The sequence below is a fragment of the Haliotis rubra genome, unplaced genomic scaffold (genome assembly GCF_003918875.1).
Source record: "Haliotis rubra isolate DU_JTF1 unplaced genomic scaffold, ASM391887v1 Scf82, whole genome shotgun sequence".
Taxonomy (NCBI): Eukaryota; Metazoa; Mollusca; class Gastropoda; order Lepetellida; family Haliotidae; genus Haliotis; species Haliotis rubra.
In genome coordinates, this window is record NW_025767546.1 from 149,265 (window position 1) to 166,366 (window position 17,102).

Below are 17,102 nucleotides of genomic sequence, written 5' to 3' on the forward strand. Positions count from 1 at the left end.
GAAAACTGTTAGATAATTTTAGTCATTTCTGCCCTGTAGATTATCAGCATTTGTAAGTTTTGTTTAAAGAAGTGACATTCAAACGTGAGACTTTATCACGAACTCTGAGAGCATCGGTGGTATAAATAACTGCCTTTATTCGGGGTATTTCACTCATGAAATGCACCGAATAGAGACTAGCCACCAATCGATGCTTCTCTTGGTTATTTGAAGGTGTTGCGGCCCCAAGCTAATTCCCCGACAACAAATTCTAGGTGTTAAAATGGTTACTATAAGGTCAAGATTATTATACTTTAAACAAAACAAAACTAAAGATACGGCAAATGAAGCTCGTTTTATCTATTATACATATAAAATGAGTGTAAAGTTACAAAATCAAAAAATATGTATTTAAATTGTACGGATTTTAGTCCAGCTCTATATATACTTCCTTTCAAAAGTTTAGACTCACTAGTGTAAATATGGCCACTTACTTCAGGCAACTGTTCTAAACTAAATTTTGCAAAATATTACATACTGTTTAAAGGTACTGTTTACACATGAACTGCGTGAGGTATTGTAAAACAAATTCGTAACGTTGAAAAGATTATTGTCGTGAGTTCAATAAATAATATAAATCAGTGAAAATTGGCGAATTCTTAACAAAACGCACCTGTTAACATGCATATTTGTACATGCTTTTCAGCAATTTGATGCATGATCCTCGTGGAGAGAGGAAGTTAGTGGAGAAGTCAAACTTCGATGTAACCATATATATATATATATATATATATAACTTATAGTGAGTGTTTTAAATGAGTCTAAACTTTTGAACGGAAGTATATATACATGTATATATATTACCAATATATTTTATTAGGGGTATAATATAACCTATGAAGAAATTGTTTCCATCTTTCGTTGACACTAGGTAGTTTGTCAATATTGCCTACCTACCTCTTTTGGAGACGTTATGCTGCAATACCATTGTAATACGTTCACAAATGCAAATTTTAATGAGTAACAATATGATATATTCACCCGTTCCAGGGGATAAATATAAGGTATTTATCAGGGGATATATAGTAAGGTAATATGCTAGTGGTTTGGGTAAATAATGGTAAATAATTTGGTCGATCACTCAATATTTCCACGATATTAATGTAAAAAATATATAATGAAATTTTGAATATAATTAATAAAATATCATGTGACAAACAAAAGTCCAGATGTACGATGACTATCTAATTATGTAGTCATGTATGCATGCAATGACATTCCTCTGGCACGTAGTGTCTGCTGCACAAGATACATGGATCATCCACACGGCAACAAAAGCTGGATTTCACATCTTCCGAACAAACACAAACATAGTAGGCTATGCAAGCCATTACAGAATTTGTATGTGATTCCCGATATTACCTAACTTTGGCGTCTATTTAATATGATGCTTCAGTCGTACCTCACTTATGCGGACTTTTCTCAAATGTTGCCCGGATAAACTAATCACTTCCCTACCAGCAACCCTCTATTGTATGATGCATAAGATTGTTCATGTATACTGTAAGCCATTAAAAACGCAATTTGACATTCATACTTTCTTTACTCACACCAATTTCAACATATATAAACCTAATTGGCAGATATGTTTTAAGTGAACATCTGTGAATAATTTCATCTGAAAATGTCCAGTCAACAACAACATCAGTGACGCAACAACGACATCAAACAAAGGAGGGGTCACTTGCAGTCAATATCGTGTGTGTCCACCGTGCGCTGCAAGACATGCTCGCAGTCTTTGGGGCAGTGAAAGACACACATTTCTCAGGAACAGCTGTTGGATGGTCTGCAGCCTCTGATGGTCTGTGGTCTGATCATGACAGCACCCCCTCCAAAACGATCATGTTCAAGGACACAGTTTGGCGCAAGTCTTTCTCCTTTACGTCGATAAATCTGTGGACGTCCATCTTCAAAGGATAAGTTAAACCTGGATTCATCTGACAAAATGACATCTGTCCATGTCCTGTTGCCAAGATTGGCCCCATTTGCTGCCCATCGCTGTCTGGCAAGTCTGTGGCGATGCAATAAGGTTGGACCACGGTACGGGTGACGACACCGGATGTTGAAGGCAGCAAGGCGTCCTTGCACCTTTTGGGCGCTGAAATGACGTTGACTTGTCCCAATTGTCCTCCTTGCCTCATCATCAGCTGTTTGGAACCGATTGCGCAAGTGTGAAACTCGGATATTGTGGTTTTGTCGAGCTTTTATCACAGGTGGTGCACCAGGTCGCGGACGATCAGCACACTTCCGGTAGCCCGAAAACGTTGTCTGAGTCGACTTACAGTGGATGGATGGACATTAAAGTGCCTGGCAATCATCACATCTGAAGCACCTTGGCTGACCATACCGATAACCCGATTCCTTTCGTCTTGTGTCAAGTGTGGCATTTTCTCAAAGTGATTGAGCTCCACAATTCCTTGTGCTTTTACAGGGCCTGGGTGCAGGTAATGCATGTGCACAACGTGTTTCATGAATGTGGTTGTGTTTGCGAGAAATGTCAAAGGTTCAGTTTTAAGTATCAAAGTTCATGTGAGAGGAATGCTCCGGGAGTCGAACTCGAAATGGGCCAGAATAACAGCCTTTTATCCCTACATCCTCTGTATCGCAGGCAAAAATCTTCAATAGAATTTTTGTGAGTTTCAGGACAACAAATACCAATTGCGTTTTTAATGGCTTACAGTATATTATGTTCAATACATTTGACTGCTTAAATTTCGAATTGATGCCAAGGTAAGTACTTGATAATGGCGTGGTGTAGTTGGCGTGGCGAAGTTGGTGTGGTGAACAGCGAGGTGGTGAGGTGAGGTAAATTGGGTTTAACGTTGTGCTTGAGAATATTTCGCTCATATGACGACGTGCATGCGTGTGTATGTGTATGTGCGACTGCTTGTACTAGCCCAGACTGAAGCTGGTTTTATAGTGCTAGCCCACTGAGATACCCTGCCGCAGTGAAGCATGAATACCCCACTCAGACACATTATACTGACTCCCGGCCGGCCAGTCCTTGTTGTACCCATTAATGCCGACCAACAAGTACCATATTTTAACGTCTTTTGGTATGACGCGGTCGGGGATCGATCCCGCGACCTTCCGCTCTCCGGGCGGACGCTCTAACCACTACACCACGGAGGCGGTCAACGGCGATTAGAGTTCTATGGATATACAACTTCTTTAATGTTGATATGAGCGACGTTTCGGTACGCTACTAACACCGTTATCATGCATGTACTTGATATAGCAAGTACAAGAAGTTGCATATCCATAGAACTCTCCTTGTTAATGGCGTGTTTCGCTTTACATTCCTTGTTACTGCCATATAGGATCTAAAACTTTCGGATAGTTTCAACATTGAAATTTTGAAATATGAGCATATCCTTGGGCTGTAATATGTAGATCAATTCGTATATAACTTCGGATATCAATTGTACGTATCTAGTTTGTATGATAATTTCCAAATGTATAATATGACACATGTGATGTGTATCTTTTTGAAGGCTATCTAAAATATTAAAAACCTAAGACTCAGGTGATATGGTATGCTGTATGTGGGGTTCTCTGGGGCTGAGAGGAAATTAAATTTCTCTTCATTTTTTTTTAGACATTTGTAAAACATGAGAGATATGATCAGTAATACTAATTTGAATCACCTTATGTGAACTCTCATGTTATAGATTCAAAAGCTTAGAAGTAAAATGGTCAGCATTCCGTCGCTGTGTGGAGTTTGTACAAACTTGTTTCCCTCACCTTCCTACCCAGAGTTCCATGCGGCTAGTATAGTGACCAGTCGCTAATTACATATAAACACAAGTTTTACATACCAAATATCTACTTAATGATTACAAATACGTTGGAAACACTTTTTATCTACCAAACTCACATGTTGATATAGTTCCATGAGGAAGGTGTACGTTGGTCGTCTGGTAACGACATGTCGCAAATGAATCTCCTTGGATGTAAACAATATGGCGACCAAATGAACGACGTCAGTTTTAACAGAAAATCAAAATCAGTTATTCAGGTACTTTATTGTTCAATTTCTTCAGATGGCCGTTGATCGATAAGCTTGGGGTCGGATCGTATTGAGAGGATAAACATCCATGTATTTGATGCTGGTGATATAACGGAACATGATGTAGCCGAGGTGACTGAAATACAGACGATATACGGTACTATTATCCTGGTGTAGAGGTAAACAAAGTGTGCCCTCAACCAATGAAAAGTACTAGAACCTGTACTTAATTGAGAAAGTGTAATCCCATATATAACATGTGGGTTATTTGCATTTGCCATTTTTACATTTGTATATTTCTATTTTGTATATTTGTTTCATTTGCCATGTTTACAGTCTTTCAACTTCATTCATAGTTAAATTACATGGTTTTAGACATCCTGAGGATATTCTTGTGTTTTTTACTTTTTGTTTTATTATGTTTGTTGTATTTAGGATCTTTGAACTACATACCCTATACAATTCCAGATAAGGCCTAAAAAAAAAAAGCTTGTGGTTCCGATTTCCCGACCAACCCTAAATATTCCCGTCGAGCCTAACAATTTTACTCACCACATAATAAATGAAATTTATTTTCTGACACATGAGTAATGATAGAATGTAAAAATATTTTGCAAAAAAACAAACAAAACCTACCTACCTACCCTAGTTCTGAAATGTAGGAAATCGGAACCACAACATTTATTTTTTTTGGCCTAATGTATACGCAGCTGCCAGAGTTCCCACTACCCCATGTATTTGGTGAGCTTGACTTTTGTACTGGTATTGTGTGCTTGAAGTCAAAGGAGTCCTTGAGGTTGTGGTTGTTGAATCCTGGTAACCAAGTATGTCTTTATCTTTAACACTAGGGTAATGACAAGGAACCCTTGAAGTGTTCTTCAAGAACATCAGTGTTTCTTGAGCTAATCCCTTAGTAAATCCTTCTCCACTGTAAGATATGAATGTGGGCATGTATCCTGTGATGTGTTGCAGGTTCCAAGGAAGATATTGAATAGATTACAGAAATCATGGAGATGGCTAGTGTTGGTGTCCGATTACCAAAGTCACCTTTCCACCTGGCCTGTTCCTATGGACAAGTAGCAGAAGTTATGAAACTTATTGAGGTCAGTGTACAAAGGACTGTTGGCCTTCAGCTCAATTGAACATGTTGAACAACAGAATATTCTGGGTTTATCTATTTTTCATTTTGAATTGTTTTAGGAACAATGAACTTGATTGTTTCCAAACTGTCATATATAACTTGTGTTTAATTTAGTGTTTTGTTTCAATATCAGTTGATATAAGCATCAGTTTTAACATCATATGTTGTTCAGGAAGGAGCAGATCCTGGCCAAGGTGGTGGTGATGGTGAGAGGAGTCCGTTACATGATGCCTGTATAGGAGGCCACACAGAGTGTGTGAAGATACTCCTGCAGCATATGGACAACATCGACGTGCGCCGACCCACTTGGGCAAACTCCACTGCATCTAGCTGCGTACAATGGAGAACTTAAGTGCTTGAAACTGCTGGTTGACAAGGGTGAATATTTGTTGATAAACGGACAGTTTTCAATTTAGTGCAGTCAAATATAGATCGATTCTAAGTAATAATCTTTCGGAACTGAAAGCTGCATCTATAATCATCTATAACATCTATACAAAGTTGATGCTACTGGAATGGGGTATTCGAAAAGTTGAAAACTCCATTGTTGATCAATTAGTAATTATAAAAATTAGCTGTATATCACTCTGTTGTTGTGTACACATCTCCTTATCATCATTGTTTTTATAACTTCTAATTGTTCTGTCGTCATTGATTGGTTGTATATAGATGTACATCTCTGGCTTCCTGTAAATCTAATTATCACTTCATTAGTGGTATTAACATCTCCTTACCCTCATTGTTTGTGTCAACTAGCTTTACTTTATCCCTATTATCATTGTTTTTAAAACTGCTTTTCATTGGTCCTCTCATTCATTGTATATTCTTGTACTTCTCTGGCTTCCTGTAAATTCTGGTATATATAGCATGTTTTGTACTCCTGTCCTTATATCACCTGACGAAGGGGCAAGAAGTAGCCCAGAAACGTCGTGTTATACAATAAAGAAGAAGTTGTCATCCATATACTCGTCTTATATATTCATCAACTTCTAAATGCCTCTCAAGATATAAATGTGTTTTGAACTTGCCTTACTTACAACATGTGCACGTAAAACACTGGTAATCTGACTTGCAGGCTCGAACCTTGTAGCTGAAGACAAGAAAGGGAGACAACCCAGCCATCTGGCAGCTATGAGGAACCAAGTTAAAGTTGTCAAGGTGTTGTTTGACCATGGAGTAGACCTTGACAGTCGCTGTAAAAGTGGCAAGACTCCACTACACTACACAGCTCAGTATGGAGGTACATATAATCCTAGTACAGTAGTAAAACTTACTGTTATACACATACACAGCTTGGTATCAAATACACACAACCCTATTACAGTAGTAGAACCTGCTGACACCCACTGATACAGCCCACTACCCAGCTCTGTATGGAGGTACACACAACCCTAGTACAGTAGTAGAACCTGCTGACACACACTGATACAGCCCACTACCCAGCTCTGTATGGAGGTACACACTACCCTATTACAGTAGTAGAACCTGCTGACACACACTGATACAGCCCCTACCCAGCTCTGTATGGAGGTACACACAACCCTATTACAGTAGTAGAACCTGCTGACACACACTGATACAGCCCACTACCCAGCTCTGTATGGAGGTACACACCAGTACAGTAGTAGAACCTGCTGACACACACTGATACAGGCCACTACCCAGCTCTGTATGGAGGTACACACAACCCTATTACAGTAGTAGAACCTGCTGACACACACTGATACAGGCCACTACCCAGCTCTGTATGGAGGTACACACAACCCTATTACAGTAGTAGAACCTGCTGAGCTCTGTATGGACACAACCCTGATACACACACTGATACAGGTACACACACCCCACTACAGGCCACTACCCAGCTCTGTATGGAGGTACACAACCCTAGTACAGTAGTAGAACCTGCTGACACACACTGACAGGCCCTGCTCTGTATGGAGGTACACACACCCTAGTACAGTAGTACACACACTGATACAGGCCAACCCAGCTCTGTATGGAGGTACACACAACCCTAGTACAGTAGTAGAACCTGCTGACACACACTGAGAACCTACCCAGCTCTGACACACACCCTGATACTGCCCACTACAGCCCACTACCCAGCTCTGTATGGAGGTACACACAACCCTAGTACAGTAGTAGAACCTGCTGACACACACTGATACAGCCCACTACCCAGCTCTGTATGGAGGTACACACACAGTACAGTAGTAGAACCTGCTGACACACACTGATACAGCCCACTACCCAGCTCTGTATGGAGGTACACACAACCCTAGTACAGTAGTAGAACCTGCTGACACACACTGATACAGGCCACTACCCAGCTCTGTATGGAGGTACACACAACCCTAGTACAGTAGTAGAACCTGCTGACACACACTGATACAGCCCACTACCCAGCTCTGTATGGAGGTACGCACAACCCTAGTACAGTAGTAGAACCTGCTGACACACACTGATACAGCCCACTACCCTAGTACAGCTCTGTATGGAGGTACACACAACCCTAGTACAGTAGAAGTAGACTGACCTGCTGGAGGACACACAGTAGTGATGACACACACTGCCCACTACCCAGCTCTGTATGGAGGTACACACAACCCTAGTACAGTAGTAGAACCTGCTGACACACACTGATACAGCCCACTACCCAGCTCTGTATGGAGGTACACACAACCCTAGTACAGTAGTAGAACCTGCTGACACACACTGATACAGCCCACTACCCAGCTCTGTATGGAGGTACACACAACCCTAGTACAGTAGTAGAACCTGCTGACACACACTGATACAGCCACTACTACCCAGCTCTGTATGGAGGTACACACAACCCTAGTACAGTAGTAGAACCTGCTGACACACAATGATACAGCCCACTACCCAGCTCTGTATGGAGGTACACACAACCCTAGTACAGTAGTAGAACCTGCTGACACACACTGATACAGCCCACTACCCAGCTCTGTATGGAGGTACACACCAGTACAGTAGTAGAACCTGCTGACACACACTGATACAGCCCACTACCCAGCTCTGTATGGAGGTACACACAACCCTAGTACAGAGGTAGAATCTGCTGACACACACACTATGTACAGTCCTGTCGCAGCACCGAATAACGGTTTCCAACTAGAGATATGATACGAATATGCTTGTTAAAGCTGGAACTAGTTAGCTTCACTTTCCAAAGAAATTGCCTCAGATACTTTTTTTTCAGGAAAAACAAGATCTTGTGTAACTGAGATGTCAAAGAATATGAAACCAAAATTGTAAACTTTGATTTAACAAGTCCTTTAACTATGTTTTCAAGCTCTAGACTGCATGATCTGTTTGGTGGAGCGTGACTGTGACACTATGATGGGTGACAACAGTGGCTTCTTGGCAGCACATGTGGCTGCACGGTACAACAAGCTAGATTGTCTCCGGTTCCTTATCAAACAGGGAACAGCTATCAACTCCATACAGGCTGATGGCAAAACGCCAGCACATGTAGTGAGTACACTCTGTGTTCAGCCATTGTGTGTGTTGCCAGGGTTCTATGAAGACTTTATGCATGTTCAGCCAGTGTGTGTTGCCAGGGTTCTATGTAGACTTTATGCATGTTCAGCCAGTGTGTGTTGCCATTGTTCTATGTAGACTTCATGTATGTTCAGCCAGTGTGTGTTGCCAGGGTTCTATGTAGACTTCATGTATGTTCAGCCAGTGTGTGTTGCCAGGGTTCTATGTAGACTTCATGCATGTTCAGCCAGTGTGTGTTGCCAGGGTTCTATGTAGACTTTATGCATGTTCAGCCAGTGTGTGTTGCCAGGGTTCTATGTAGACTTTATGCATGTTCAGCCAGTGTGTGTTGCCAGGGTTCTGTGTAGACTTTATCTATGTTCAGCCAGTGTGTGTGTTGCCAGGGTTCTATGTAGACTTTATGTATGTTCAGCCAGTGTGTGTTGCCATGGTTCTATGTAGACTTTATCTATGTTCAGCCAGTGTGTGTTGCCAGGGTTCTATGTAGACTTTATCTATGTTCAGCCAGTGTGTGTTGCCAGGGTTCTATGTAGACTTCATGCATGTTCAGCCAGTGTGTGCTGCCAGGGTTCTATGTAGACTTCATGCATGTTCAGCCAGTGTGTGTTGCCAGGGTTCTGTGTAGACTTCATGTATGTTCAGCCAGTGTGTGTTGCCAGGGTTCTATGTAGACTTTATGCATGTTCAGCCAGTGTGTGTTGCCAGGGTTCTATGTAGACTTTATGCATGTTCAGCCAGTGTGTGTTGCCAGGGTTCTGTGTAGACTTTATCTATGTTCAGCCAGTGTGTGTTGCCAGGGTCTCTATGTAGACTTTATGTATGTTCAGCCAGTGTGTGTTGCCATGGTTCTATGTAGACTTTATCTATGTTCAGCCAGTGTGTGTTGCCAGGGTTCTATGTAGACTTTATCTATGTTCAGCCAGTGTGTGTTGCCAGGGTTCTATGTAGACTTCATGTATGTTCAGCCAGTGTGTGTTGCCAGGGTTCTATGTAGACTTTATGTATGTTCAGCCAGTGTGTGTTGCCAGGGTTCTATGTAGACTTCATGTATGTTCAGCCAGTGTGTGTTGCCAGGGTTCTATGTAGACTTTATGCATGTTCAGCCAGTGTGTGTTGCCAGGGTTCTATGTAGACTTTATGCATGTTCAGCCAGTGTGTGTTGCCAGGGTTCTGTGTAGACTTTATCTATGTTCAGCCAGTGTGTGTTGCCAGGGTTCTATGTAGACTTTATGTATGTTCAGCCAGTGTGTGTTGCCATGGTTCTATGTAGACTTTATCTATGTTCAGCCAGTGTGTGTTGCCAGGGTTCTATGTAGACTTCATCTATGTTCAGCCAGTGTGTGTTGCCATGGTTCTATGTAGACTTTATGCATGTTCAGCCAGTATGTGCATGTTCCAGGCATCTTGTCATGGGTCTGTGGAGGTGCTGCATTGGCTGTATGGGAAGGGGGCTGATGCAAACTTCCAGGATTGTGAGTATATTTATTGCAGATGTAGTAGATAAGAGTTGAAGGTAACAAACAGTTATTGCAAAGTTTCATGCTTTCCCACATTAAGTCAAAACAACCATTTCTCTCATCCTGAGTAGTCTTAATTGTGTCATATATGCTGTTCATTAACACAATGTAAATCTTTTCACAACTCAAGTCATTCTTGCACAATCCCATAATTATTGCTGCACAGCCTCATAGTGCTTCCTGCACAACCCCATAGTGAGTGAGTGAGTTTAGTTTTACGCCGCACTCAGCGATATTCCAGCTATATGGCGGCGGTCTGTAAATAATCAAATCTGGACTAGACAATCCAGTGATCAACAGCATGAGCGTCGATCTGCGCAAAAATTGGGAACTGATGACATGTGTCAACCAAGTTAGCGAGCCTGACCACCCGATCCCGTTAGTCGCCTCTTACGACAAGCATAGTCACCTTTTGTACAACCCCATAGTATTTCCTTACAACCCCTTAGTGATTCCTGCACAACACCATTGTGATTTTCTTACAACCCCATAGTAAGTCCTTACAACCCCATTGTGATTCCCTTACAACCACATCTTGATTCCCTTACAACCCCATAATGCTTCCTTACAACCATAGTCATTCCTGCACAACCCCTAGTGATTCCTGCACAACCCCATAGTGATTCCTGCACAACACCATTGTGATTTCCTTACAACCTCATAGTGATTCCTGCACAACCCATAGTGATTCCTTACAACCCCATAGTGATTCCTGCACAACCCATAGTGATTCCTGCACAACCCATAGTGATTCCTTACAACCCCATAGTGATTCCTGCACAACACCATTGTGATTTCCTTACAACCCCATAGTGATTCCTTACAACCCCATAGTGATTCCTGCACAACCCATAGTGATTCCTTACAACCCCATAGTGATTCCTGCACAACACCTTTACAACCCCATAGTGATTCCTGCACAACCCATAGTGATTCCTTACAACCCCATAGTGATTATAACCTCCTATAGATCATTCCTGCACAACCCCATAGTGATCCTCCTTACAACCCCATAGTGATTTCCTGATTCCTTACAACCCCATAGTGATTCCTGCACAACCCATAGTGATTCCTTACAACCCCATAGTGATTCCTGCACAACCCATTGTGATTTCCTTACAACCCCATAGTGATTCCTTACAACCCCATAGTGATTCCTTACAACCCCATAGTGATTCCTTACAACCCCATAGTGATTCCTGCACAACACCATAGTGATTCCTTACAACCCCATAGTGATTCCTGCACAACCCATTGTGATTTCCTTAAAACCCCATAGTGATTCCTGCACAACACCATTGTGATTTCCTTACAACCCCATAGTGATTCCTTACAACCCCATAGTGATTCCTTACAACCCCATAGTGATTCCTGCACAACACCATAGTGATTCCTTACAACCCCATAGTGATTCCTGCACAACCCATTGTGATTTCCTTACAACCCCATAGTGATTCCTGCACAACCCATAGTGATTCCTTACAACCCCATAGTGATTCCTGCACAACACCATTGTGATTTCCTTATAACCCCATGATTCCTTACAACCCATTAGTGATTCCTGCACAACCCCATAGTAAGTCCTTACAACTCGATTGTGATTCCCTTACAACCGCATCTTGATTCCCTTACAACTCCATAATGCTTCCTTACAACCCCATAGTGATTCCTGCACAACCCATAGTGATTCCTTATTACAGCCCCATAGTGATTCCCTTACAGCCCCATAGTGATTTACTTACAACCCTGTAGTGATTTACTTAAAACCCCAGTGATTCCTGCACAACCCCATAGTGATCTACTTACAACCACATAGTTTTAATACTGAATAAATGCCTTCTGTACAATTATACAATGGTCAGTAAATAGCTTGACCTGGTGAGATAGAGCACCTCTTGAGTTTACTGTGTAAGAATTGTGTTGCAGATTTTGGCAATACTCCGGGCCACTATGCAGCGGAGGGAGGATGGGCGGGGTGCTTGAACTGCTGTCTGCAGCATGGAGGAGACCTACAGGTCCCCAACATCAGGGGCGACACAGTGCTGGATGCTGCCAAGAAACATGGACACCCAATACTCATGGAACGAGCAGGTGAGGGACACTGATGGACACCACCTTCCTTACCCTGCTTTGGGATATGATTTGTCGGGAGTTGTGTTCAACCTGTTGTTTGTTCAGTACAGATTAGACAGGTGGAACATTAGTGACTGTGGTGGCATTAAACAACATTCACACAATCAGGAGTTGTCATGTCAGGACATTTGTTCAGTCACATAGCTGAATACTTAACCCATTAATTCATGTGTAAATTATTAGTTGATTATTTTAAATGTATGTGGTGTATTATAACAAATATCTCATGCATCCTTCGAATTGTTTGTGACTATTTAAGTGCTGTGTCTCTGTTTGCAGTTAAGAATGAAGTGCCATGTCCATTGTGCTACAAGAGATATGAGAAGAAGGAGTGGGAGAGGACACACAAGCCGTCGCGTGTAGAGAGGGACATCTCGGCTGCCAAGGCCACTGCCTTTGTTTCTCCACTACCTCCAATGAAGTCAGTAGCATTTTACAAACAACATCTGTAAGCTTACTCGATTCAAAGACCATATGATCTTATTGTCTGCTGCACTGTCTGTCAGCTGCCTTCACTTTGCCAAATTCTTAAACTTACCAAAGTATGAACCTGAATGTAGTCGTATTTAGCTTTTCTTTAAGGGGAAAAAATATGAAAAAATCACCTTTAGCCTGGTTCGCTCCCTAACCCCACTGGCATGAAATACCATACAATCCAGCCACCATTCAAATCACAATACAAATCTTTGCCCTTTTTCTGCATGGACTTCATCACTGCATGTTCCTCAGGGTTGTCCATTTCAAAAGGTCACAGATCTGTGCTCATTTCACTGACTTGTCAACAGTGAAACAATTTGACCAACTGATTCAGTTATTATCAATGTATTGTCCTCTCTGACAATTTGAAGCATGGGAATTCATTTGGAACCAACAGGCGTGAGCCAGAGGTTTCAAATGAAATATTCCTGTGCTTCAAATACTCAATAACACCCGGAAACTGGCCAACACATAATGTTTATCGACATTGTAAACACAAAAGTAAACCAAAAGGTCCACACACGTTTTTGTCTCTGCACTCATTGACATCGAGTACGGGTACAACAGTGAAATGTCATCAGCCGGCCGTTTCGGCTGTCTTCCATGGTAGCATCTTGAACTGCTCATTTGTGACGTCATTCCGACTTTATGTCACAATATGATTTGAATGACGTCATCAGGGCTGACGACGTAACAATACAATGGTTTGAGCGATGTTTGTACGCATTAATACGCAGCGAATGTCCGGGAATCGAATACCATTTGATCATGTTTTTCAACCAATCAGATTAAAGAACACAGTGACTTTGGGTTTACAATTATGCAATTCCTTCTGCGTTAAGCTCAGAACTTATCAATCAACCCTCATACATTGTGGCCGACTTGTGTCTGCTCACGAACTAAATGTCATGGTTACACTGTTTCAGAAAAACTCCATCCCAGTTACAGAAAAATAAGCACCAACGTGAACAGACTTTGGAGAACCAGCAGAAGACGCTGCTGCCAGACCGGGACCTGGCTGCCAAGTTCTTTGGTGAACATCTCGACCCAAATTCCAACTTTCATTTCCATCTATGAGGAGGGAGAAAGCTTGTCTACACATTAACTTCAAGAAGCTTACACAAGATAGCATTCACAAGCCTAAACTGTAAACTTTCTTCTGTTAACTGACTAATACAAACAGTAACAGAAACATTCCAAACTGTTGCTTTATTAGGCGATTACATTTGGAATATCTACTTCAGTTCCAGTAGTATTTAAACTTGTTGTGTCTGTGTGAGTCTGTGTCTTTATTTGTGTGTCTGTGAGAGAGATGTGTGGACAGAGTGATATATATATACAGGTATAAGAATTTGAACAAATCAAAGATATTTGTAAAAGGGGTCCAAAACCTCTGAACCCAACCCTTGACCCTCCTTCATACCCGAGGAACACATAGAATCCATCCTCTATTCACTATGCCCAGGTCAGCCCAATGCAGAGTACCCTGAGCTGTTCTCCCCAACACCTCCTTGAATCCAGCTGTTTGATTCTTTTCCTCTTCCACTGTGATATTCTTGGCTGCCTTTCTGTGATGACTTTAATATATTTCGTATCATTATTCTAATAAATCAAACTTTGAAACAAACCATATCTTAGATCATCTTGTCACAACTCAAATACTTATTTCATGGTCTGTCTGTGGAATAGACTACATTGAAAACACAAATATGTAGGACCATGACGTATCTTAATTGTGTCTATTCATGGTAAGGAAATATAAATGTTATCCACTTTAAACTGAGAAAGATATTTTCAGTACTTATGACATGTTCTTGTCGCTTAAAGTTTTTGTGGGCATGTGATTAATTCTTAGGAGGTTAATGTTTGTAGATTTGTTGACACCATACCCATGTCCACAGGTTTACACATAAGTGGCTAACGTAATTAGAAGATAAACATCATGTGTTGGCCAATTTCTGAGTGTTATTGAGTATTTGAAGCAGGGGAATTCATTTGGATGTGGCAGCGCTAACTGGAGGTTTCAAATGATATATTCCCATGCTTCAAATACTCAATAACACCCGGAAATGAGCAAACACATGATGTTTATCGACATTGTAAACACAAAAGTAAACCAAATGGTCCACACGCATTTTTCTGTCTGCACTCAATGACATGGATTACGGGTACAGCAGTGAAGTGTCATCAGTCGGCAGTTTCGGCTGGTTCCCATGGTAGCATCTGGAACTGCTCATTTGTGACATTCCGATTACGTCACAATATGATTTGAATGACGTCACCGCTGCTGACGACGCAACAATACAATTGTGTGCGATATTTGTACGTATTAATACGCAGCGAATAGTCTTCCAATTTCAGGGATTAGAATACCTTTCGATCATGTTTTTCAACCAATCAGATTAAAGAACACAGTGACTTTTGGTTTACAACAGACATTTACTACCCATATGGTGAAACATAACCAGTGTCATACGAGGGGCGATCAAAAAGTATGTAGAATCACCAAGAAAACGATACAAATGCAGTTATTGTTATGTTTTATTTTCCTGCATATTATCTGTCAAGCTCAAGCACTTTGGTTTTGCTATGTTCCAGTCTGACGATCCCCATTTTGTTTGACCTTTTCTCCTGGTACCCTCAAAAAACGCAAAATCTACAATAAATGCATCAAAAACTTCAGGAAACAAAATATGCAAGAAATATTTTTGTGTTTGAGATTGTTAGAAGTCCCCTAGAATCACACTTAGATATTAAAGTAAATAAAGAAACAATTTGAAATTCCAATCGCTTGTTAAAGTGACTCTCCCCCCTCATGTTGTTTTAGAGACACTACCCACCCCCTTTCAGATGACGTAATCATAAGGGCATAGCTTATTCTAATGTTTTCACTTATGCATACATGATGCCAAGGGTCCAAACTAAATACTGAATGGTCACACAAGTGTCAGCTCAAAATATATTGTAAACAGTCTCAGCTTGAATATCTGGACACAATGTTTTTGAAAGATTAAAATGGGGGGTGTCCTTAAAAAATAGCCCCCGACTAAATATAAATCAGGCAATCCAAATCTTTGACTGTTGATCATGACGGGAAGTCATCCAATGCTATACTGAACATATTTTATGACATTATCTGAGGGCATACCATTATCCAAGAGGTACCAAAAGACAAATCGTTTTTCATTTTCTGCAATTTTGTTAGAAATATTATACCCTAATGTGCTGTGATGGCAAAATTAATATTTGGTAAACTACATTACCCACACATGTGAAATTTTGGATATGGCTTTGCTAACGATTCCTTCAAAATAAAATGGAAGCTTTTCAAACATTGGACATCGAGAGTATAGTTAGACTACGTACTTTTGGATCGACCCTCGTATATATCGTATGTGCACATGTGCATATATATCACTTTTGCCTTGCAACCATTGTTTCTGTATTTCGTCGTCTGTGACGTCATTAACAATTGAACGTGACGTCAATGAAGAGGGCCGTCGTCTGTGACGTCATTAACATTTGAACGTGACGTCAGTGAAGACGGTCGTCACACTTGCTTACCGTGTTTTACTGCACAAATGTACATGAATAAAATTAGAAGATAAAGTTACTCTGTTTTCAATTTTGCGGTCTTTTATCGTTGATTTAAGACCGCTAAATGTAATTAAGTTCGGTTTTTAAATGACATTTAGCGGTCTTACATCAACGATATAAGACCGCAACATTGAAAACAGAGTAGCTTTATCTTCTTATTTAATTGCGGTTTTGATGAGCTCTCAACCAATCAGAATCGAGTATCACACATTGTCGTACTAGAATGGATAATAAAGAGAGTATTACACTCGAGCAAGTGTGTCACATGAGTTATACGGTTCAAAATTATGTATGCAAAATTTCACACTCGTGTCGTACAAGTCGTATGACACACTTGCTCGTGTAATAATATCTATCCATAACGTTGAGCATTCCACTGACATTAACCAGAATACTGTTGAAAGTAGCATTAAAACAAACTCTCACGCACTCACGGTCAACAGTGTGTTAACATTTAGTGAATATATGCAAATTTTGGAAAACAAATCTTGTAATATGCATATGCTCAGCCAGACTCACAAACCATTAACACTTTACATCCGATATTACCTATGTTGATAATACATGACATAATTCCATCAGGGACACACATTCATGGATGTCATCACTCAATAAACTATATGTTTAGCAGAAGTACTGTGCTTTGCCAACTATATCTCAATAT

The 17,102-nt window shown here is 40.9% G+C and overlaps 1 protein-coding gene across 1 annotated transcript; it reads left to right on the forward strand.

The window, feature by feature from the left end:
- The first annotated feature begins 3,793 nt into the window (after positions 1-3,793).
- Positions 3,794-14,468, forward strand: LOC124262077 (serine/threonine-protein phosphatase 6 regulatory ankyrin repeat subunit C-like). The gene is given in 10 exon segments (XM_046696502.1): positions 3,794-4,227; positions 5,021-5,151; positions 5,362-5,484; positions 5,486-5,567; positions 6,265-6,429; positions 8,506-8,687; positions 10,114-10,186; positions 12,158-12,322; positions 12,644-12,785; positions 13,768-14,468. Coding segments are annotated over 9 exon segments (1,179 nt in total). The 5' UTR covers positions 3,794-4,227; positions 5,021-5,055; the 3' UTR covers positions 13,919-14,468.
- Positions 14,469-17,102: the final 2,634 nt, after the last annotated feature.